Source organism: Siphateles boraxobius, unplaced genomic scaffold, assembly GCF_051911475.1.
Source record: "Siphateles boraxobius isolate OS27281-9 unplaced genomic scaffold, OSU_SipBor_1 5, whole genome shotgun sequence".
Lineage (NCBI taxonomy): Eukaryota > Metazoa > Chordata > Actinopteri > Cypriniformes > Leuciscidae > Siphateles > Siphateles boraxobius.
The window spans coordinates 3,683,183-3,707,863 of NW_027509141.1; the positions used below are offsets into that span (position 1 = coordinate 3,683,183).

At 37.2% G+C, this 24,681-nt stretch overlaps 1 protein-coding gene and 1 long non-coding RNA gene across 2 annotated transcripts in view; one reads left to right on the top strand and one right to left on the bottom strand.

The window, feature by feature from the left end:
* The window catches only part of col2a1b (collagen, type II, alpha 1b), a 64,895-nt gene that overhangs the window by 12,981 nt on the left and 27,233 nt on the right, over positions 1-24,681 (top strand). The window contains exons 9-30 of the mRNA XM_077204525.1: positions 2,086-2,130; positions 3,911-3,964; positions 4,744-4,797; positions 5,951-6,004; positions 6,228-6,281; positions 8,041-8,094; positions 8,174-8,218; positions 9,758-9,811; positions 11,571-11,615; positions 11,708-11,761; positions 12,463-12,561; positions 14,703-14,747; positions 14,927-15,025; positions 16,973-17,026; positions 17,604-17,711; positions 17,883-17,936; positions 19,377-19,475; positions 19,563-19,616; positions 21,589-21,687; positions 21,927-21,980; positions 23,782-23,835; positions 23,920-23,973. Coding sequence (XP_077060640.1) covers positions 2,086-2,130; positions 3,911-3,964; positions 4,744-4,797; positions 5,951-6,004; positions 6,228-6,281; positions 8,041-8,094; positions 8,174-8,218; positions 9,758-9,811; positions 11,571-11,615; positions 11,708-11,761; positions 12,463-12,561; positions 14,703-14,747; positions 14,927-15,025; positions 16,973-17,026; positions 17,604-17,711; positions 17,883-17,936; positions 19,377-19,475; positions 19,563-19,616; positions 21,589-21,687; positions 21,927-21,980; positions 23,782-23,835; positions 23,920-23,973 — 1,386 coding nt within the window. The remainder of the gene's footprint in view (positions 1-2,085; positions 2,131-3,910; positions 3,965-4,743; positions 4,798-5,950; positions 6,005-6,227; positions 6,282-8,040; positions 8,095-8,173; positions 8,219-9,757; positions 9,812-11,570; positions 11,616-11,707; positions 11,762-12,462; positions 12,562-14,702; positions 14,748-14,926; positions 15,026-16,972; positions 17,027-17,603; positions 17,712-17,882; positions 17,937-19,376; positions 19,476-19,562; positions 19,617-21,588; positions 21,688-21,926; positions 21,981-23,781; positions 23,836-23,919; positions 23,974-24,681) is intronic.
* On the bottom strand, positions 6,043-8,236 carry LOC143712222 (uncharacterized). The gene is made up of 3 exons (XR_013195031.1): positions 8,115-8,236; positions 6,224-6,261; positions 6,043-6,179 (listed from the first exon to the last, which is right to left on the bottom strand). It is a non-coding gene; the product is annotated as an uncharacterized LOC143712222 (long non-coding RNA).

Sequence of the window (24,681 nt, forward strand, 5' to 3'; positions counted from 1 at the left end):
TAATATCTTCAGTTATTTTGCTTCTCCAGTAAATGTATCTTGATTTAAGAATGTTTCGATATTTGTACTGGAAAACAAGACAGAAATACTAAATAATTTCTTTGCAGTGTAAGCGTAACATCTGGCAAAAGTCCTGCTTTCTCACTGCGCATATCCTGTGCAATAAACCCACGATTGCCCTAGTCGCGTGTGTGTGTGTGTGTGTGTGTGTGTGTGTGTGTGTGTGTGTGTGTGACAGTTCAAAAGTTAAGCTAAACAATCAATTCTGAGATTCTTTAGAATTGATTCAGAATCTCTGAATGATTCACAGTGCATCGGAGAGCAGATATTTTTCCCTAGTCATTAAAGTCATTAAAACTGATATCATTTCCACGTTTAAGCTGTGAACCGTCACCCCTCTTTTGAACACAGATCTGATCTTAAATAGTTGTAATTGATGAATGCTTTGGAATATAGACCTAATGCTGGTCTCTTTTAAAGACGACACTCAGCAGATTATTGCAGAAAAGCACTTGAAAATCTACAAAAAAAAGTTTTACAAAAGTTATAGAAGTTTAAGTTTACAGTAAGACAAATGTGCTGAACTGAACATTTTTCAAATCAAAGCCATGTGTCTAACCAAGTTGTGTTCCAAATTTTGAAGTTTATATTACAAAAATGTATCACGATAAAAGGATTAAAGGTAGCCTACCGGTTTCATGTTAAACCAATGTCCAATTTCAAAACGATAATTTGTGAGTGTTTAAGCTTTCGAATGATACTAAAATATGAAAAACGGCAATAATCACTGACAGTTAACAGACTAAAAATGGGTCAGTTTTTCAAATATTGAAGTAATTTACAAAGTGAAATCAGGCTCTGATAGAATCAGAATAGAGTATTCTGATGATCTTCAGCTAATCTAGATTTTTTTCAGTCGTGTTCCCCATGTACATACTATATACTTATTATAGTAAGTAATTGCAATCACAGGGTAATAACTTGGTACTACTCCTAAACTGGTAACACTTTACAATAAGGTTCATTAGTTAACTACCTTAGTTAACATGAGCTAAGAATGAACAATTCTTCTTCAGCATCTATTGATCTTAGTTAATATTAATTTTAACATTTACTAATACGTTATAAATATCAATAGTTGTGTTTGTTAACATTAGTTAATGCACTGTGAACTAACAATGAACAAACAATGAACAGCTGTATTTTTATTAACTAACATTAACAAAGATTAATAAACACTGTAACAAATGTATTGCTCATTGTTAGTTCATGTTAGTTAATACATTAACTAATGTTAACTAATGAACCTTATTGTAAAGTATTACCCCTAAACCTAACCTTAACCCATGTAGTTACCTTATATTACCCAGTACTCACTTCTGCAAGTACAGTATAAGTACACATACTGTAAAATAAAGTGTACCCTCATTTCCCCCAGCATGCAAACATCTGTATATTTTTGTGTCACGACTGACATAAGAATATTTCATAAGCTCCTTCGCAGGCTCAATTATGTGACGTGCAGGAACACATAGAGTGTTTTAACAGTTCTGGAAACTCCCACTGCGTACACGTATATATTCGTGTCTTTAAACACTCGAAGGCTTTCAGGCGCTCGGACTCATTTCAGCGCATGTGATTTTACTGTGGTTTCAGGAGATGATACCTAAATATCCTACGTTTTCTTTGCCTACCGCTCTTGTTAGTAACATGCATCCAAATTGTTGTTTAAATAAAAGTCAACAACAAATATTAATAAAAAATGCAAAAGCACTGATTAATGTTGAAAATCAGTCAGGTTCAAAACCATTATAATTATTACCTGTTTTTTATGATCATGCGGTGGTTCAGTGCACCAGTTGTGGCTCTGAAACCATTAATTGCTGGTAAAGTCACACAGGTTCAAAGCGCTTAAGCTGATGTGTGTGTGTGGGAGTGTGTGTAATCTCAGTGTTTCTGCTTCAGCGAGTCGCTCTGATGTCCCGAGGGAACGTTCCCATGAAGACATCACGATATAACCCACAGCGTCTCATTATATCCCTGTGAAAGCACTAACTGATTTCTGTTGTTCTGTTTGTTCTTCAGGGTCCGATGGGTCCACGAGGACCACCAGGCCCCAACGGATCTCCTGTGAGTATAACCCTCAACAAACACCTCATCCGTGCGACATATGTATGATAAAAAGTTATGATACGACTGAAATGTGAATGTGAATTTATATCCTTCGAAAGACAAGCAAAAATAGCATGTGTAAGATGATCCTTAGCTTCCTGAAGTTAATAATAACATCTCACACACACAGACACACACACACACACACACACACACACACACACACACACACACACACACACACACACACACACACACACACACACACACACAGGTTAGCAAGTAGTCGTCATCCTCTCTGTACAATCTTAGTAAATAAGGTTCTAAATAGAACTCTAGGGTTCTTGACTTAATTTTAAAGAACCCTTTATGTCACACAAAGGTTCTATATAAGGAGAAATTACTTAAATGATTGCATAATATTTTCATGTTTAACAGGTTGTTTAAATTTTTTTCTAGTGATAAAATATGTTTGCGAGCTGTTTAATTCAATTAATATTAAAAAAAAATAAAATAAAAAATAAATCCATAAAATGATGGGAAAATATTCATAAAGCATCTGATGTAACACTTTAAGGGTCTATATAGAACCTTTTCTTCAATTAACGTCTCCTAATTAGATGCGTCGTGAATCTTTTCTATGTTAATCAGAGTTTTTGTGCTAATCAACCGTGACATTCCTATTTCTGCGACGTCTCGTTTTCAACAACAACATATCAACTATGAAAATGATAATCTTAGGTACTGATTATGTGCTTTATTTAATGTTAACAGAATTTATTGTGAGTTTGAATACTTTTTTTATGTGACCATTACAGCCAGACTGAAAGTGACAATGGATAATTGAAAATAAATGAATGGAAACAAGAATGTTGAAATGTGAACAAACAAGTGTGTTCAATGACAAAGATTGTTTCAGTCGCTCATTATGTATTTAATCATGTTAAAATGTAATATTTATGAATATGATTATGTACTTGTCCATTTGGTTGTGAGTGCAGTGCGCTTGCAGAGACTCCGCCCACACACTCTTCTGATTGGCTGTGATTTTTGATTGATTTTGTCGCATCTCGTAGTCATGTCATATCTAATGTGGACAGACAAATTGCTTGTTGTTTGAATCTTATCACATCGCGTTCGGATTGGACACAGTCTAAGAATGAAGGACTTTTTCCTTTTACCATCATGCAAGCAGATAATTTTTTTATTTATTTATTTTTTATTTTTTATTGCTTAAAGAAAGATACAAACACCAAACAAACCTTAAGATACAAATCTTATTCGATTACAAAGAAGTCCAAATAGCAGCACAAAATATAAACAAACACCATATATCTAAATAAAACACAAAGAACAAAAAGTAAAATAAATAATAAATAAAATATTACACAAGGGGGTTATCATCAAAAAATACCTTCAAAAGATTATATAATTTAAGGGCTCTTTTGTTATGCACAAGTCTTAAAGATTTGAAGAAGATCGCAAGCAGATAATTAATCTCTTTCTTCTACATAGAAAATATGTTTTTCATATTTTTCACATTAATTTCATATTAAATGAAAAAAAGGTTTTCTTGTTAATAACTATGCCATTTATATGAAGGGTTACATTAAAACTAAGTGATATTCTTGGAAAAAGTATGTCTCTATAGTAAACACACACGCGTCCTGTTTCAGGCTTTTACTCCAGCAGGCTAATAATACTTCTCACTGTACACATACTGATCATATAAATATTGTTTCTGGCATGAGACTGGACTGAAAGTCTGTAATGTGAATTCGGTCTCTGTTTGCTGCAGGGTCCACAAGGATTTCAAGGCAACCATGGAGAAGCCGGAGAGCCCGGATCATCTGTACGTATCCAACCGAAAAAGCCTCATTACTCACGATTACAGTCAAACTCCCAGTGTACAAATGCCACTTCATTTAGCCATAATAGTCCTAATCATAACAAGCCTCTCTAGGTCTTGAGTTTAGGTCAGTGAGCCAGCTGAAAGTTTATGAACTTTTTTGGTAACACTTTAAAATAAGGTTCAATTTGTTAACATTAATTTTTATGCTTGAATATTGAACAAACACAGTATTTTCCTCATATTCTCCATTGTTGCAGCTCCTCTCTTCCCAGTCTGTCCGTAACGCTCTGTTTACTTCCTGTCTCTATGAAGCCCCTCCTTCTGAAAAGCACACTGTGCTCTGATTGGTCGGCTGGAGCAGTGTGTTGTGATTGGTCGAGCACTTCGAGTGTGTTTGGGAAATGTCCCGCCCCTTACCATAACCACCAGTTTAACACATTACTAACTAACTCAACCAGGCCCCGCCCCTTTATTCTGCGTATTAATTATTATAATGAGGAATATTGTGACGTGTTTGTTCCTGGAAGAACTCAAGAATACAATGGAGGCGTTTCAGGAGTTATTTTTAGCCAACTAACATTCACAAAGATTAATAAACACTGTACTGAATGTATTCCTCATTGTTAGTTAATGCATTAACTAATAAGACCTTACTGTAAAGTGCTACCATTATTTTAATGCACATATTAAGCACTGAATACATTGTTCTTAACAATCAGTGTTTTCACTCATATCTCAAATCGTTCACATAATTTGTCATTTTTCTTTTCTCCTGATAGGGCCCAATGGGTCCCCGTGGCCCTCCTGGTCCCTCAGGAAAACCAGGAGATGATGTAAGTATTCTCACGTCAGTATTTGTAAGTGTCCTCATGATTAACCGGCTCACACTGTTATATGATTCTTCCTGATATTTTCTGTAAAGACGCATGATCAAATCACCCACCGAACGTCACGTTAAGATTATTGTTCTGTGAACTTTCCCGAAGGTGTTTTTCTCAGTAATGCTGACTCCAGCTGTTCTTCTCTTCAGACTCCATTCCTTCCACTTCTCTTGCCCACATCACAGACACACACACACACACACACACACACACACACACACACACACACACACACACATACATGAACGCAACAGACATAGACAAGTGTCTTAAAGTCACTTGTGCCAGCAAATGTCTATTAAATGTGGTTTAAAAGACAGTTAATATTCTGTAATATTATTGATTTAACTGCACTGACAGTGTCTGAACAGAATTGAGCTGAATAATGACGCTATTGTTTTCTATAGAGCTGCTTTATTATAGATAGAATTGAATTTGTTTTATAATTGATTAATTTTGCAACATTGACACTTTTATTTTCCTGTTTATTATTGTGAAGCTGCTTTGTATGGAAACTTGTTTCCGCCACAGAATGAAAAATAAAAAAGGTAATTGTGACTTTTTATCTCACAATTGCATGATATAAAGTTTAAAATAAACTTGAAATTCTGACTTTTTTTTCAGAATTGCATGTTTATATCTCGCAATTTTGACTTTATAACACGCAATTGCGTCTATAAGCTTGCAAATCTGAGAAAAAGGTCAGTCTTTATTTCCTTGAACTTTTGGACTTTATAACTCAAAATTCTGACTTTATATCTCGCAATTCTGAAAAATAAAGATGTAAACTCGCAATTGTGAGATAAAGTCACAATTGTCTTTTAAAATGTTTTATTCTGTGGCGGAAACAAGCTTCCATAGCTTTGGCGAAATCTTTTTGCATAAAGCGCTATAGATATAAATAAATGTGAAAAGTGTGTGTGTTGTCTGTGGGTTCCCAGTTAACTGCAGCTTAGATGTAGAAGCATGAATGTGAATCTTTGATTTGCTGCTGGGTTTGTAGTTCCAGTCTTCCTCCACAAGATGACATGAGCACAGAAGCGCTCGCTGTCGTCAGACTCGGTGTGCGACTGAAAACTGAATCTGGGATGTGTTTCTTTTGTAGGGCGAACCTGGCAAACCAGGGAAAGGTGGTGAACGTGGACCTGTCGGACCTCAGGTGAACCGCTTTAAACTCAGCGTTAGAGTGTGTGATCCATGTGAGAAGTGCAGAGATGCGGAGACTCAAGCTTTTGCCCAGATGTGAGATGCAGCTGTGGCCTTAGGCCAGAGAGAGAAAGAAGAGACGTCTGAATACTTCCATTCACCTCATACCCCCCTCTCTCTCTCTCTCTCTCTCTCTCTCTCTCTCTCTCTCTCTCTCTCTCTCTCTCTGAACACAGGGAGCTCGTGGATTCCCAGGAACACCGGGTCTACCTGGAATCAAGGGACACAGAGTTAGTGCACTTTTTCATCAGTCTCTTTAATGCAGGACACTACAGGTGAACAGGGTAAAAACAGGGCTTTTCACGCTTCAAGTTGTAAATTGCTCATAATTAACAATTCATCTTGGGTATTCATAAACTGCTGTACAACTGCGCTAGCAATACACATCCTCATTATATTAACAATGGATTTTCAGACTGTAAACGGTCTCTTCTTTAGTCCAATTGGTGCATTTTTTGTCACAATTTTGAAATATTTCCTCTCAAATGCTGAAACATACTATTGTTTAAATTCAACATGCAGTTTGTCTGGGCAGGGTTTCATAACTAACCCCGCTTTAAAATTAGAAGAGTAGTGAAACATTCTTTTAACTCTGGATTAAAAGCGGAGGTTTAGAACGTAGATAAACTGGGTTTAAAGGGACAGTTCACCCAAAAATGTAAATTCTGTCGTCATTTACTCACCCTCTAGTTGTTCCAAACCTGTATAAATGTCCTTCTTCTGCGGAAATTAAAGGAAGATATTTTGAATAATGTTTGAAATCAAACAGTTGATGGGTCCCATTGACTTCCATAAAAAATAAATGTCCATACTATGGAAGTCAATGGGACCCATCAACTGTTTGATTTCAAACATTCTTCAAAATATGTTCGTGTGGAAATTGCAGTAAATTGCAAGAGACAACTTCTCACTTTGAGCACACGAATGCGCGTGTCATTTATTTATAGAACGTAAACACACAAGAAGCAAAAAGCGCTGACAAGCATCCCACGTGAGCATGCATTCAGAGCATTTAAAGGGACCGCGATCCCTGAACAGTCATGAAGAACAAAGTGCTGCGTTTACAACCAACAGTGTGGAACTACGCTTGACAACAAAGGTGAATTATGTATCTGATATTCACTACATTCCTTTAATTTCAGCAGAAGGAGGACATTTATACAGGTTTGGAACAACTAGAAGGTGAGGAATCAATGACAGAATTAATTTTTTTTGGGTGAACTGTCCCTTTACTAAAAAGGGAAAAGCCCTTCTGTTATTGTTTTCTGAAATATGTTTAAATATGCAAATTAGGCATTACCTAATTCCCAGAACAGAAATCTGACCGTTGATTAAACTCAGGTTCAAAATTCTTGATACGTTTTGTTGACATATTAGAGTTAAAGTTTCTTTACAGAGGGTTTTTACATTTTGCATATCCTTTTTTATCACTCCATAAATAAAAAAGAAGCTTGTTTCTACCACAGAATAAAAATAAAAAAAGGTAATTGTGACTTTGTATCTCACAATTCAGATTTTTTTTCTCACAATTGCGAGAAATAAAGTCAGAATTGTGAGATAAAAAGTCACTATTATCTTTTAAATTGTTTTATTAAGTGGTGGAAACAAGCCTCCATAGAAAATAGTCGACAGCCAAAAAGAAAAAAAAAGAGAATGAAATATTTAGGAATACAATTTTATTTAAAGCAGGGTGAATGATATATGAACAAACTTTCAGAATATAAATAGCAATACAATTTGCCGCCTTTAAAGATATGTATTGGAATTGAAATCTACAGATGCAATTATATAAAGTATAATAATATAAATATTTGGTATGTTTTTTTTGTGTTTTTTGAAGATGAAGACAAAATAGACCTCAAAACTGACCAGTGCATGAAAAAACACTGGTTTTGCCTGTAGAGTCTTGCCTTAATGCTGTAATAATGCATGATTGACGCGTGAACCATGACTAAACGTGTTGATCTGTGGTGTGTGTGGTGTGTGTAGGGATATTCAGGTCTCGATGGGGCTAAAGGAGAGTCTGGAGCTGTTGGATCAAAAGTATGACCTTCACACATTACCTTTCCACTATGACATATAAGAGTATTTCAGTGTGTGAGTCTCTGTGTGTGTCTGTCAGGGCGAGTCCGGCTCTCCTGGAGAAAGCGGCGCTCCCGGACCCATGGTAGGTTTGCGCTCGTCCTGCACAAATCAAGTCAAATTCAGTAAAGTTTCATTTCCAACTGATACAGATGCAGTGTGTTGATCACACATCAGACTGAAACATCATACACACATGCTAGAGTCTGACAAAGAGCATCTCAAGTGCTCAATAAACTGCCACGAGTTCAGAAAATCACATTTGTCAGCATTTATGAGACAATAAAGTGCATAAATATGGCATTACACATATTGCAACCAAATTGCCAGATAGGAAAGAGCAAAACACACATTCGATCTCTTACGTTTCTCCTAGGCTGCAAAAAATGATTGTGTCTTACTCAATATTTTTGTCTGGTTTTCCAGTACAAATATCAAACATTACCCAATCAAGATATTTTTACTTAAGATGCAACATGACTGAAGATATTAACTCTTAAGAGTGAGTTTTTGCTTTACACAAGAACAAATATCTGCCAATGGGGTCTGAAAAATAATCTTGTTTTCCCTTTAAAATGTGTTTATTTTTCTGACCCTACAGTAGATACTTGTTCATATTAGCAGCACAGGTTTCATAAAGCAAGTCTTAATATCTTCAGGTATTTTGCTTCTCCAGTAAATGTATCTTGATTGAGGAATGTTTAGATATTTGTTTTGGAAAACAGGACAAAATATAGTTTTTTGCAGTGTAGAGACAGCAATGAGATTAAATGGCGAGGGAATGGAATGGAGATTTCCCATTTTTCAAAGTCTTCAAAAGTCAGAGATTTCTGTATGAACTCGGTCATATTGATCTGTGTGTGTGTGTGTGTGTGTCTGTGTCTCTGTTTGTGTGTGTGTGTGTTTGTTTGTGTGTTTGTCTGTCTGTGTGTGTGTGTGTGTGTGTGTTTGTGTGTTTGTCTGTGTGTGTGTGTCTGTGTGTGTCTGTGTGTGGGTGTGTGTGTGTGTGCGTGTGTGTGTGTTTGTGTTTGTCTGTCTGTGTGTGTGTGTTTGTGTGTTTGTCTGTGTCTGCCTGTGTGTGTGTGTGTGTGTGTGTGTGTCTGTCTGTGTGTGTGTGTGTGTCTCTGTGTGTGTGTGTGTGTGTGTGTGGCTGTCTATGTGTCTCTGTGTGTCTGTGTGTGTGTGTGTGTGTGTGTGTGTGTGTGTGTGTGTGTGTGTGTGTGTGTGTGTGTGTGTGTGTGTGGCTGTCTGTGTGTCTCTGTGTGTCTCTGTGTGTGTGTGTCTGTGTGTGTGTGTGTGTGTGTGTGTGTGTGTGTGGCTGTCTGTGTGTCTCTGTGTGTGTCTGCGTGTGTGTGTGTGTGTGTGTGTGTGTGTGTGTGTGTGTGTGTGTGTGTGTGTGTGTCTGTGTGTGTGTGTGTGGGTGTGTGTGTGTGTGTGGCTGTCTGTGTGTCTCTGTGTGTGTCTGTGTGTGTGTGTGTGTGTGTGTGTGTGTGTGTGTGTGTGTGTGTGTGTGTGTGTGTGTGTGTGGCTGTCTGTGTGTGTGTGTGTGTGTGTGTGTGTGTGTGTGTGTGTGTGTGTGTGTGTGTGTGTGTGTGTGTGTGTGTGTGTGTGTGTTGTTCCTCAGGGTCCCCGTGGTTTGCCTGGTGAAAGGGGTCGTCCAGGACCGTCTGGAGTTGCTGTAAGAATCACTCGCTTCTTCAATAATCTTCATTCTATAAGGCTTTCCTCTGTTGCTCACTCTCAAATATGAAATGCTTTATAAATTAATTTCCATCTATATCATTAGCTAATAAGTCACTGCTTGTCATGGTTGGCCTCCATATGTGCGGTACCTCACTTTAAGTGAAAAAATGATTTTCTTATTTTGTATTTTTTTCTTGTTTTCCAGTACAAATATCTAAAAATATCAAATTCTTAAATCATGATACAAGAAAAATGATAGAATGCAATTTTGCTGTTAAAAGCGTGAGTCGTTGGTCACTGGAGACGTGTTTTTAAAAGCTGAACCTTATTTATCTTGATCGCCTCTATAGCTTTAAATAGTGCACTATTTGAGGGAATAGACATTTGTATATGTGTCTGTGACCGTAGTGGACGTTATCAAGTGCACTCATTCAATCCCACAATGCACCATAATAACAAGTGTACATCTGATGTACGCTCATCGGCTGGAGAATACCCATAATGCACAGTGAGAGTCGTGTGCTGAATGAATTCCTGCGTCTGACCAGAAGATGGCGCTCGCTGAATCAATCATCCATTCATTTCCCAAACCACTGATCCAGCGTAATATCATACAGGTTTAAGCTCCTTTTTAATTGAGGATTAAATTGTTTAATTATACATAGTTTCCATGACAGAGTCCAAGATAAATCCGTTCGTCACTACTGGAGCGGCTAGTTTGCAAAGTTTCAAATGATTATTAAATAGCAAGTACAAACTATGCCAAAGCGGCATTCAGTGTCTCGTCTTCATTCACTTCAAGTGGACTATATTAGTGGACTGATGTAGGGAATAGTGAATGAGGGTATAGGGGATATTTCGAACACAGCTGGTGTCCAGAGTAAAACGCTGCAAAAGACGCAAGGTGTGAGCGCACCGTTAAAGATGTCCATCTAGCGCTTGTTTACATTGAAAAACTATGCAAAAGTAGCGCAGTGGAATGGATAAACGCGTTCTGTGTGACCGGCCCCTAAGAAATGTTTCTTTCTGAAAACTTTTCTTAAACTGTTTTCTTAAGGCTTATTTTCCTTTCTTAATTTTGAACTGTTAAACAAGATTATTCTTCTGACCCCACTGGCAGATATTTGTTCTTATTTTAAGCAAAAACACTAGCATTTTACACTAAACAGGACTTAATATCTTATGTTGTTTTGCCTCTCCAGTAAATGCATCTGGATTTAAGAATGTTTAGATATTTGTACTGGAAAACAAGACAAAAACTATTTTGTGGTTTGCCGGTTCCCCGTATCCATGTTATTTTCAGACGTGGGAAGTAAGCAGTCTGTGTGACGTAGTGTTTGGGACATTTGCATTTTACTGGTAACAGATAAATGACCAGAAAAAATAAAACTAGAATTTCATAATCATAAACAACGATACAGCAACATGATATGCTAATATGAGTCAAAATATGCAATGATTTTCAAAAGTGTGCAGTAATGTGAATAGATTAGTTTTACATTCTCCTCTTGCTATTAATATGCATGTGTCTTTCTCATTCATAGTGCAGTAAACTGTAAATCTATATGCTCCGTTTCTGATAATAATAATAATAATAATAATAATAATAATAATAATAATAATAATATGGTAACCAATATCCCCAGCTTGCAAAATAACAGAATGGAATCATTGTTATGTTCAGTTCAGGGAGAAGCTTGTGTATTGTTGAGGATGTTGGTTATGAAGTGTGTGTTGTGTCTGTGTTTGATCAGGGTGCTCGTGGGAATGATGGTTTGCCCGGCGGTGCTGGTCCTCCTGTAGGTTTGCATCTTCATCATTATCAACATCATCATGAGTCTGCTGTAAATGAATGTTCATTTTATTCACCTCACGCTGTTTCTGTTAACAGGGTCCAGTCGGTCCGGCTGGAGCTTCCGGTTTCCCAGGATCCCCCGGGTCTAAGGTTTGACAGCTCTTAATACTTAAATCCTCTTAATTCCTGTCACATGTGTCATTATTAATAATGCACTAGTGAATGTATTGCTACTTTGGTATTTTTATGCATGACTTGTAACAGGCTAAAGAAACCAAAAACAGCAGGAATGTAAGATTTAAAGGGGAAAGTCTTGATTGTGGTTTTTTTCTGGGCTCTACTAGAACAGGTTTTCCTGCTTGAATGTTGATTATTTTCCTCATATTCTCCATTGTTGCAGCTCCTCTCTTCCCAGTCTGTCAGTAACGCTCTGTTTACTTCCTGTCTCTATGAAACTCCTCCTTCTGAAAAGCACACTGTGCTCTGATTGGTCGGCTGGAGCAGTGTGTTGTGATTGGTCGAGCACTTCGAGTGTGTTTGGGAAATGTCCCGCCCCTTACCATAACTGCCAGTTTAACACACTACTAACTAACTCAACCAGGCCCCGCCCCTTTATTCTGCGCATTAATTATTATAATGAGGAATATTGTGACGTGTTCGTTCCCGAAAGAAAACTCAACTTTCCTGCTATTATTCAAACAACATATTTAGTAATAATCTGCAGGTTTATGAACACTTTTTAAGACCAAATGAATGCACAGCCCAGGCTCTAGAAACCTGTTCTTGAGAAGAGATAGTCGTGCTGCAAGCACACTGTTAGTTTGTATCATGTTGTTTCTCATCTGTCACAGGGTGAAGCAGGACCTACCGGAGCCCGTGGCCCTGAAGGAGCTCAAGGACCCCGTGGAGAGTCTGGTATCCCTGGATCTCCAGGACCCTCGGGAATCTCTGTGAGTAAAAATAGGACTATTATTATGACAGAAAGCTCAGGTCTGGTAGATGAAGGGTTGTCGGTTTCTCATTTTCTCATGTGGCCTTGAATGAGCTCAGGTCACTCCAGAGGACGTGAAATAAGAGTGAAATTAATGTGTGCCCTGCAGATGCAGCAGTGTGACTCTAGATGCTGTTGATGAGGCCTTAAACATGACGGAAACACTTCAGGAACACTTTTGTTCCCATTAAGCTATGAAAATGCTATTTCCAAATGTTCTCTGAACAATCAAAGAATCTTGTTTTTTCTTGGTTATGCACATGATAAGGCAACATTCCTTTTGGCAAACATTATTGGAACGTTACTTTTGAATGTGCTCTGAACATTCTGAAACAAGTAACAATTGTAACATCTGTAACATTTAAAAAAATTAGATGAAGGCCCAACTAAAATGTTGCAGGAAGAAAAACAATTTGTGAAACATTTATAGATGATATTTTTTGTGCTATCATTTTGAGAACATTATTAAAGACCAGATAACTCTGAACAAACGCTCTATCAACGTTACTGGAAAAGAGCACGTTGGGAGGAAACAACATTTTGTAGCATTTTTGACATAAATGGAAGATTTGAAGTGGCACAGGATTTGGTTTTCTGGCAAAAGCTGGTCTCACAGATCACATGACCCCAAAACCCCATACCAGGCCAAGCTAACCAAGATTCTCTTAAAGTTATGAACAAATGTTCTTCCAGTAACGTTAATAGAACGTTCGTTCGAAGTTATATGGTCTTTAATGATGTTGTCAAAACATTAGCACAAAAAACTATGTATACTTTTAAAAAAAAATATTTAGTTGGACGTTCATCTAATGTTTTTTAAATGTTACTACTTGTTTTAAAACGTTCACAGAACATTCAAAAGTAACGTTTCAACAATGTTTGCAGAATGCAATGTTCCCTTATAAAATTATTTTTTAAAACATTTAAAAAATTGACGTTTTAAACATTCAGAGATCATTCAATAATAATGTTTTCATTACTTAATAGACCTTAGTCATGGTAGCGCCATATTTACTTTTTGACAGAAATGAAAATGAAGCTGCGAGGGATAGAATTACAGTGCGTTCAATGGATTCTGCTGTTGTTTAACAACATACTGACAAAACGTTGTTCTGAAAATAACGTTCACACAAAAATTGTACGTTGTTTGTGTTTATACAGTGGACGACATTGTAAAGACTCAGACTCATCAAAAGACGTTTTCATCCGAGTTAAATATAATATGGCATCTAGCCTGACCAAGGTCTGTTGGGAGTGTTAGCAAAATCTTCTAAGAACATATTTTTGTTTCCTGGGTATAACCAGTGGAAAGCATCTTTGTGGACAGATTTTACTCAGCAGTCTCAATCCTCCATTAAGTTCCTTTTGGATGGTTTAAATAAGAAATGCGTGTCATTGATGTCACAGTTCAGGATAGTCACTAGTGACGGGTTCGGGATCGTGTGAGTTCCAGTCACTGTTTTCATGACATCATTTTTCCACGGGCTCCAGAGTGACAAGACATTGAGAGCACAGATGATTGGATCAAAGACAATCCTGATTCCTGTCGAAATACAAAGAAGGTCTTTTATCGACCGACAGAAACAGAGTGACCAGAGAGGAACTAAAGACATGATGGTGGTGATGAACTAAATGATGACCAGCTGTGAGGAATAAATGTTCATGGTTACGATTAGTGGCGGGAAAATCAAACAAAGGAACACATGTGATGAATGACAACAAAATGAAAGTCCATGAAAACGAATCTAAAGTTGAATGAGTTCAGATGATTGTGACAGATATGCAGCATTGACAAGGAATGTGTGTTAGTTATTTGCTTGCAACATTAACCACAATATAAAATGCAGTGCAATGTGCTGAAGGAAGACTGCAGATGAAATAATTGTGCTTATGCAGCAGAATACACTGCATTAAAAATGATTATATGTTGCTGGACGCCTATGATGTTTTATTATTCATTATTTCCTCATATTTTAGGATTATTATTATTATTATATTTTTGCTTTCAAGTGGAATGTAGAGACCAAACCGCTACTGATGAAAGGGTAAACTGAGCGTTAGACGGTAACTCTCTGACTGTGTGCTCTCCTCAATCTGCAGGGTAACCCTGGTACTGACGGCATCCCCGGAGCTAAAGGATCAGGGGTACGTACATGTATATGTGAATTTCCATGTGACTTCTTTATTTGTGAATGAGTCGTTCACTTCTATTGTTCATCTGAGCTTCATTTCTGTTTTTAAATGATACATCGATCACTTGTGATTATTTGAATCACCCAAAGCAACACAATAGATCGTATGAGGAATCTCTCTTCTTCCCGTAGGGTGCTCCTGGTATTGCTGGCGCTACTGGTTTCCCAGGCCCTCGTGGCCCTCCTGGACCTCAGGGAGCGACGGGTCCTCTGGGGCCCAAAGGACAGTCTGTGAGTTTCAGTTTTACTTTCAAATTGACCTCCTCCGCTGAGTAAGGGATGATCCTCAGTCAATTCAGGCGATCATGACCCTGACACGTGGTTTATTTAGCACTAATGACCAGCTGACTGTACATTATACTGCTTTAACTAACTGTGTCTAGTAGAGCTGCACGATTCTAGCCTGGTCCCACCTGACTCTCCTACATTTCATTTGTACATAGAGTCTGGCACCGCTCCATTGACAAGCGTTAACTTCCTTGTAGGCGGGGACTCTATTGAAGTCTAAAACTATTGGATCTGCCCAGAGTCACTCTGGATCTGCCATAACCAATCGCTAACGTTTGGTCGTGACGTATGTCATGTCGAATCCCCGTCGGGAGGAGGGCCACAACATCATGGCTATCAACAAAACTAAGGCTAGCAAAGATTGTTCTTGCTCCGGCTTTAACTTCTTGATATTCGGCAGCGTTGCCACAACGGACCGAATGGCTTCGCTCGCATCTTTCTCCGCTGCCATTACTGAACTACAACTCAAAATAACGCACAACATCTACGTCATCGTTCTCAGCCACTCCCTCTGTTCGCTGATTGGCCCGGTAAAAAAATGACCGGAGAAAACCAAAGACTACAGCACAATCCCAGACGTAGTACTGAAGGAAAATGAAAACTGAGCGCAAGTACGTAGGAGGGCGGAGCCAGGCTAGCACGATTCTGGATAAACTGAGAATCACAATCTTTTTTATTTAAAATACAGATCATGATTCTCCCACGATTTCTAGCAAAAAAAAAGTTAATTAATGCAATCTTTTTAAAAAATATTTTATTCATTAGAATTTTTTTTAAATCAGCTTGAATGAATGATTCACTGGCTCACTCAAAGACTTCACTGGTTTCATTACAGAATGAATCAGTGTTTTGGTCAAATCTCTTGAATGAATGATTCAATGACTCACTCATAAAAGCTTCGCTTGTTTCATTATTGGATGCATTTTTGAACAAATTTCTTGAATGGATGATCCATTCAAGAGATTATTATATAGACATATTTATATAGACATGGCCGAATCATCAAAATTTAAGAATAAACATAAGTAAACGCAGAACAATTACATTATCAGGGACTTTTATGATAAATGTATTAGACAAGGTGTTATTAGCGATACAGCATGAGTTAGTACAGTGTGATTACTATAGAGCAAGCTGAGCAGTGTGTTAGGAGTTCGCCTTACCTCACCGATCACAAGACATGAGGACATATAAGCATTGATTGATGTTATTCTTTATGTTATTCATTTGCACTTGATTTGGAGGGACTGATGAATTGTTGTACAACTGAGAGAATTTGCTGGTTTTAAAGAGGCCATATTATGCCCTGTTTCAAAGTCTTGATGTTGTTTCAGGCTCTACTAGAACAGGTTTTCCTGCATGAATGTTGATTATTTTCCTCATATCCTCCATTGTTGCGACTCCTCTCTTCCCAGTCTGTCAGTAACGCTCTGTTTACTTCCTGTCTCTATGAAAAGCACACTGTGCTCTGATTGGTCGACTGACACTAATATGGAGAATAACTTTGTAACTTTGCAGCAACATTACACACCAAACACAGATCAACATGAACAAAGGCATGATAGATCATCTTTAAATAATTAACATTATATCTAAGTTAGGCTCACAGTCATTCTGCATGAGATATGAATTATTGTCAACACAGATCTGTTTTATTCAAACAAACATGGGACCCTTCAAGTGCTGGCTGATATGTCAATATATATATATATATATATATATATATATATTGTAATGAAGCTGAGATTATGGTCACATCACCCCCTCCTAGACCCTTCAGTGCCCCAGTGATCATCATTCAAAGCATTTTCTGGTCTCAGCTGATAATGTTGATTGCAGATCAGATTATTTGCAGTAATAGAGCTGACCCTGATGTGTGTGTGTCTTTAGGGTGATTCGGGTCTTGCAGGGTTCAAGGGTGAGGCTGGTCCTAAAGGAGAAATTGTAAGTCCTTACATTCACACTAGAAATCATTCAGTGTCATATAACATTATAAATAACTTCATTATCTGCAGCACTGTATAGCATTAATGGACTGTACACATAGAATGTCAGTAACACTTTACTCAAAGCCTTTATGTATGATGCCTTATAAAGGTATTCCTAATGTACATTATAATGCTTCATATCTTTTCATAAATAATAGTAACCAAAGTTAAAATGTATTATAATATTTGCAGATTCCTTGCTATAGTATTATAGTACTTATATATAGTATATATAAGTATTATATTATATCTGTGGTTACAAATATTCACGAGAGCATACAATGCATTATAATGTGCGTTACAAGGCATAATATATGCATTAAAATACTTTTTTAATGCATTATATATAAAGGCTTTAAGTAAAGTGTTGCCAGGATGTTTACATAAAACAATGTTACATTAAAATAATACTTTTTTACATTTATTGATGTGGGAACGTGTTTATGTGCTCTTTGTCAGAGGATGCAGTGTATGAGTGTTTTACAGTATGTCAAATAAAAACGAATGTTTTAAATAAAGCGTGGTTTGTTCAGGGCAGCGCTGGTCTTCAGGGGTCCATTGGGCCTGCCGGAGAGGAAGGTAAGCGAGGACCCAGAGGAGAGCCTGGTGCCGCTGGACCCGTCGGCCCGCACGGAGAGAGAGTGAGACAATGTTCCCTCATATCTGATCTTTAGCAATACTGAACAACTTCTGAGTCTTTTATAACATTTAACACGTGACCCATATGTGCATTGTGTTTCTAGTTCTGTTAGATGAAGCATTGCACTGCATTCTGTAAATAATATTCAACAATGATACAATGTTTTCTGCAGGGTACTCCTGGTAATCGAGGTTTTCCTGGACAAGATGGTCTGGCTGGTCCAAAGGTGAGACGCCATGCTCAGAATGCAAAAAACAATAAGCCCTTGCTAGAATTTTATGCAGGATGTGATGTAACATTACTGGTAAATTGAACAAAGCCATGTGAACAAAGCCGTAGTCGTTTAAGCCATTAGTCGACTAGTCACATTGTTCCACATTACAGAGAAATACTAAACCATAACAATAAACCTTGAAAATACAAATTAGGCGCTCAAATTTACGCATAAAGCACACACAAAAGTATTGATTTTGAATGTTTTAGAAAAAACAGAAAGGAGACTGTCTCGGCATTTTAATAATTTCCCTAGTGAAAAAAAACCTATGCCAAAATGTATTTAAAATACTAAGTATACTACAAATCCATTAGCATATTTTTGACATATTGCATGAGGCTTAATGATATAAATATTACACTTCAACTTTATTTGGAGTACTTCTTTATTGCACAATGCACATTTCTTAATCACTATTAGTAAGATCACTATGATCACTGTATAATTTAAATGCAAGATATTTAAAGTGTACCTAAAGTTTACTTGCAATAGTTTCACTTTAGCACAATCAAATATACTTCTGCATATCTTTAGTTGGACCTCATCATTATTTCTGGATAACTAAAGTACATGAAGTGCAAAATTAGTTGTTCCATTTTAGCAGACTTTAAGTATACCAGTTTAGCATACCAAAAGTACAATTGCAAGGTATTTATATTAAGTACATACATATGTAAAAGTATTTGTAGTATACTTAGCATAAAATAAATGTATTTCTAATATATTTTAGTGTATTTATTTTACACTAGGGTTATTAATAACCTAGTGTTTTCTGCAAACGTTACTCTCATCTCACAGTATAGTGGATCCTCCTATAGAGAGAAATGCACGTTAAGTTAAACGTCATACTAGTTTAGCTTTCAAACAAACACGTGGATATGTGCCTAATAATAGTGCACATTTATCTAGGTTAATGTAAACGTAACATAATTACCACATGGACCAGATGTCTTAATGTCCCTCTGTTTTGAAAATCAAGCGTTTAATTTTGTATGTCTATGTGGTGTTTTAAATATGCTTTAAGACAAACCATGTGCAAATTCATAAATACACATTTCACCATTGTCTGAGTATTTAACGATCTGTCCGTCATGGACTGCGTGACTTCACAACTTCCTTTTTTCTGCGACTAACTGACTGATTAAAATTTCGTCGACTAAGCCTCTTTTCGACTAACGTTTTGTCGACTATTAGGGGTCAGCCCTAAATTCAAAGAGTCTGATATTGTTCTTTGGGAATGTAGCAGATACAGTTCTGTGTCCCTCAGTAAAGACTGCACTATATTACATTGGAAACCAAACTATGACTAAGCAAATGGTTCTGAAAATCATATCAGGTTTTATGTGACTGCAGCATGTACTCAGTGTCTGTAAATCTCCGTGTGTGTTGCAGGGCGCTCCGGGTGAGCGTGGATCAGCGGGTGTATCGGGACCCAAGGGAGCCAGCGGAGACCCAGGACGGCCTGGAGAACCGGGTCTGCCTGGTGCACGGGTACATCAGTCCATCGGCTTGCACTGCCAGCACATCTCATACTGATTATACACGTTTGTCATAATCACGGCCATTCTCGTTTCACAGGGTCTGACGGGACGTCCGGGTGATGCTGGTCCGCAGGGCAAAGTCGGTCCATCTGTAAGTAGACACAGACTATATAGCCTTATATATAGCCTAACTTGGGTATAGGAACTACAGTATATGAAAAAGCATTAGCGTATGCCGTGTGTTAATGCTCAATGTCGCTAGCTGAGCAGAAATGCATTATCATGTCTTGCTTGGTCCCTTCAAAGTTACGTTCGATTTTCTCTAGTGTAAAGGTTGAGAGGTCCATCTATCACTGTTTTATATGTTCGTAGAGTTAGTTTGTGGAGTAAATATATAGGCTATAATCTGTGTGTGTACACGGCTTTTTATGGTGTTTCGCGTTCGTTCGACCAATCAGCGTACACTAACGTCACTGGTAGTTCAAAAGGAGTTGCTAGGACTAAAATCGTTCCCCGTTCCTGCGTTACAGAACACGCAAAAAAGCTGGTACTTCTGCCAATAGTTATAGGAACTATGAAAAGGTTCCTTTGGTGCAAAAGCCCCTTATGATTAATAGTGAACCTTTCCATCACAAAGAGATTATTTAGTGAAGAAAATCGATTAATATTGCTCTTTAGATATCGAATTCTAACACTGCTAAATTGTATTCAAATTATAAGGGGTACTGATCTAATGTATAAAAAATATGAAAAAACAGTGTATATAAATTTAACAGATATGCGTTTACACAAACAACATTGGACTATAACACTTTATACACTGTATTAGGGGTGTAACGGTACACAAACATGGCGGTTCGGTTTGTACCTCGGTATTGAAGTCACGGTTCGGTACGGGTTCAGTATTTTTTTAGATATAATAAACACTCAAATAAAAACTTCTAAATCTAATTATTAAGTAAATTTTCTACTCCAATTCATTTTTGAAAGATAATCATTTACAGAGTGGCTGTCATAACTTGTTTTCATGACAAATTTATTTAAACACACATTAAATAATCAAGACATTACTAACAGGTTAAGTAAATATAATGAATCGGTTAATATAGTACATATGCAAAATGATTCTCTCTAGAGTTAATTTCTCTAGCGAACTAACCTACTGTGACACTTAATACCTGAGGTAAATCTAATTATTCTCAAGCTGTTTTATTCAGTTGAAACACTGGTTGAGAGATGTACACATCCCGATCATCGTCTCTTCTTCTTCAGAGCTTTTGAAACAGCATTGGGCCCCCTTCTGGATTGGAGTGTGTAACTAGTGTAACAGCATAAACTTCTGTGTTGTACGTCACACGTAGGCTCACTATTGGTCATGTGTGTGATGCGTGTGACGTATAACAACAGAAGCTTACGCTATTACACTAGTGAACTGACTTGAGACCCACAGAGAAGGAAATGAATAGTTGAAATAAAGTTGTTATTTTTGTTGTTTTTTGCGCACAAAAAGTATTCTCGTCGCTTGATAAACTTAGGATTGAGCCACTGTAGTCACTTGGACTATTTTAACGATGTCTTTAATAACTTTTCGGGGAACAAGTTTCAATCCCTTAGAAGCCTATGGAGGAGTGATCCAGCTCTCAGATTTAAACAAAATTATCTTAATTTGTGTTCCGAAGATGAACGAAGGTCTTAAGGGGTTGGAACAACATGAGGGAGAGTAATTACTGACAGAATTTACATTTTTGGGTGAACTATCCCTTTAAGTGCATGGCATAAGTGCATAGTATTTCATTTGGAACACAACTATAATTTTTAAAGACAAACACACACATGCTAAAATCTGAGCTTTAGTAATGTGTTTGGATCCTTTTTTTACAATTTAAAGTTTTTTTACATACAGATACATACAGAAATTGTACAAAATACACATATCGACAAAAAATAAAACGAAACACAGACAAACTCAATATAAGGATAGACAAAGAAAAAACAAAACAAAAAAAAAGGTAGAGAAAAGAAAGACCTTATAAATTGAAATATTTGTCGAGTGTTTTAGGGTGTTCAGTAATTAAACGTGTGTTTGGCTCCTGAATAACGGTATTGTTCTGTGATGGGTGTAGGGCGCTGCGGGTGAAGACGGCCGGCCGGGACCCCCGGGGCCTCAGGGTGTTCGTGGCCAGCCGGGAGTGATGGGATTCCCTGGACCCAAGGGTGGCAATGTAAACATGAACACTCTTATCAATACACGTCAATACATGTGCATTACGGCAACTTGAATGTGTACATTACTGGTCTCTTTTGTTATTAATTATTACTATTGTAATAATTTTACTTATAAAATACTTATTACTTATAAAAACTACTTTTTATAGTTGAAAACATATAGTGCTCTGAATCTTAATTCATCTTAAAGCACACATTTCTGCAGTTTATATCAGGCATCTTTCTCTCGCTGCAGGGTGAAGCTGGGAAGGCCGGAGAAAAGGGACTCGCTGGAGCTCCGGGTTTGCGTGTACGTTTTCCTCAACACATCTACACTGCTCAACAGCTTGACTGATCTTCAGGCCGGCTGAGCTTCGGTCCTTCTCATTAGCAGTGCTGAGCTCTCTCGGCAGTGTTTCTTAGCAATTTCTGTCTCTCAGAGCTAAATCAGAAAACTGGACATTTGGATGCATTTCAGTGGCTCTCATATATATTTCAGGCAACATCACTAAACATAGATTTGGGTAAATGGTAATTTACGAAGGGAAAATTAGCAAGTGTGATATTATCAAGACAAAACTAGCTGTTATTTTAAAGCTGTATGGTCGTGTGCACATGATGGACCATGTAGAGGGAAATTCTTACTTGGATGAATCTTCACAAGACTAGCACAAAATGCATTCAATGACTTCCTTTAAATTACATGAATTCTTTTCTCACTTTTCTCACACAAACATCAGCAAAACTATGATCCTGCTGGACAATTTGCATGTTTACATGTTCTTTTCAAAACTGTTAAAGTTCAAAACCTAACATAATACAAAAATGAATAAGACAGCAATTTTCTACATTGCATACTTACTGAAAATACTGAAATATATTCTGAATCTGAAATGCTATCAAAACAATTGGATGTAGCTGAACACACACAGGTGTTACAGCTTTTTACAATCACTAGGACTCATTTCTCAAACGCAGTTAATTTCACATTCAAAATGCTCTTAAACTACCAAAACACTTCATTCACGTCTCAAATCAACTTGTTTTTCCAGAACACTTGCAAAGGTTTCACCCGACAATGACCTAAAAACACTAACAACACTTATACAAGTTCTCGTTTGTAAAACTTCTTTACAAAACATGAATGACACTCTCTCCTGGTTATAATTCACCACAGTTTGTTACATCGTCCATGTTTACATTACAGTACAAAATTATTCCTAAATTGTTCCTCTTCTAGATAGTAATGAAACTGATAGACTGACACCTGTGTGTGTTCAGCTACTGTGCATCTAATTGTGTTGATAGTATTTCATTTTTAGATCAGGAATATATTTCATTATGGTATCACAGTAGAAATGTAGCAAATTCCAGTCATATTCATTAATGTATTATGTTATGTTTTGAATGAGCAAGTAAAAATTAAAATTGTCCTGTAGGTTCAGAGTTTTGCTGGTGTTTGTGTAGAAGTGAGAAAAAAAATGCCTGTTATTTTAAAGATCCCAGCATTCAGCAAGCAATTTTGCATTTAAAAGACGTCTAATAGCCGTCCAAACACAGCCCTGACGTCTAGGCTAAAACCAGGCAAAATTTGGGCTGTCAGTGAAAATTTAATAGACGTCTAAACCATCGCCCAAGAATTGACTAGTCATCAATTATATAAGATGTCATAGAAATGAAACCAAACAGCTTGTAATCACTGTTGACTTTGCTTACATGATGGAATATCATACATCTCATCTCGCAAGTTATTTTGGCAAAAACGACATGTAACCAAATTCTAGGTTATTTTGGCTAGAAGTCTGTTACTCATAGCCGGACTATATCAGGTCTATAGTTAACCTAGGCGGTGAAATGACGGCTAATGCTTGATGAGATATAGTCATTGAGTACATTTTGTACAAAAGCGATGCTAAATGATGCACAGTTGTGAAGAGTTTTGAAAAAGTGAGTATTGACATTGTAAAACAAAAATCTGTAATAGCAGGTGTTAACTGCCTAAAGCTGTCCTTAAGGAACTAGAACAGTTTGTCAGCAAGTACAACGCACTCTTTCACACCTCAGCTTCACATCGTACAGTGATGTAGTGACGAACGTCTTGTCCTCTGTAGGGTCTGCCGGGTAAAGATGGAGAGACGGGCGCTGCTGGACCGCCTGGACCTGCTGTGAGTGTGTCTCTGTGTGTGTACACGTCACGTGCTAATGCAAGATTAAGCAGAATGAGCACTGAGATGATGTGATGTTCACAGGGTTCTGCAGGAGAGAGAGGAGAGCAGGGGCAACCAGGACCGTCAGGCTTCCAGGTTAGTGTGTGAACGCTGCAGATCACTGAACCCGTGCGTTATATAACAGCTGCACGATTCTGGAGAAACTCCACTTCATGATTTTTTTTGTTTATAATAGAGATCACAATTCTCTTCTTTAAAAAAAAAAGGTTAAATGAATGATTTAATGACTCACTCATAAAGACTTCACTTGTTTCATTACTGGATGAATCAGTGTTTTTAAACATATCTCTTGAATGAATGATTCAATGACTCATTCATAAAGAGTGTAACAAGGTAAAAAGATAACAAGGACATTAAAATAAGGTGTTACCCATTCTACTAACTATAAGTAACTACTTAAGTCAACTAGCAGTCATTAGTATATTAGTAGACTTTCTGATTAATATCTGCTAACACTTTATTTTGATACTCCTCAACAGACATTCTACTGACTATAAATAACTTTACAAGTACATCAACTTATTCTACTACCCCGAACTCAAAGCTTAAAACTTACTTGACATGTAGTTGAAAATTATTGAGAGTTAGTTGACATGTAGTTACTTATAGTTTATCGAATGTCTAAAGTGGACTATCCAAATATAGTGTAACATTAATTGAAATGTAAATAGTAGTTAAAAACACTTAATATAAAACGGGACCATTTATTTTAATGACATGTTTGGATGTCATCATATTTGTTAGAGAGCATAACAGATCAGAAAATGTTTGTGATGTTCACAG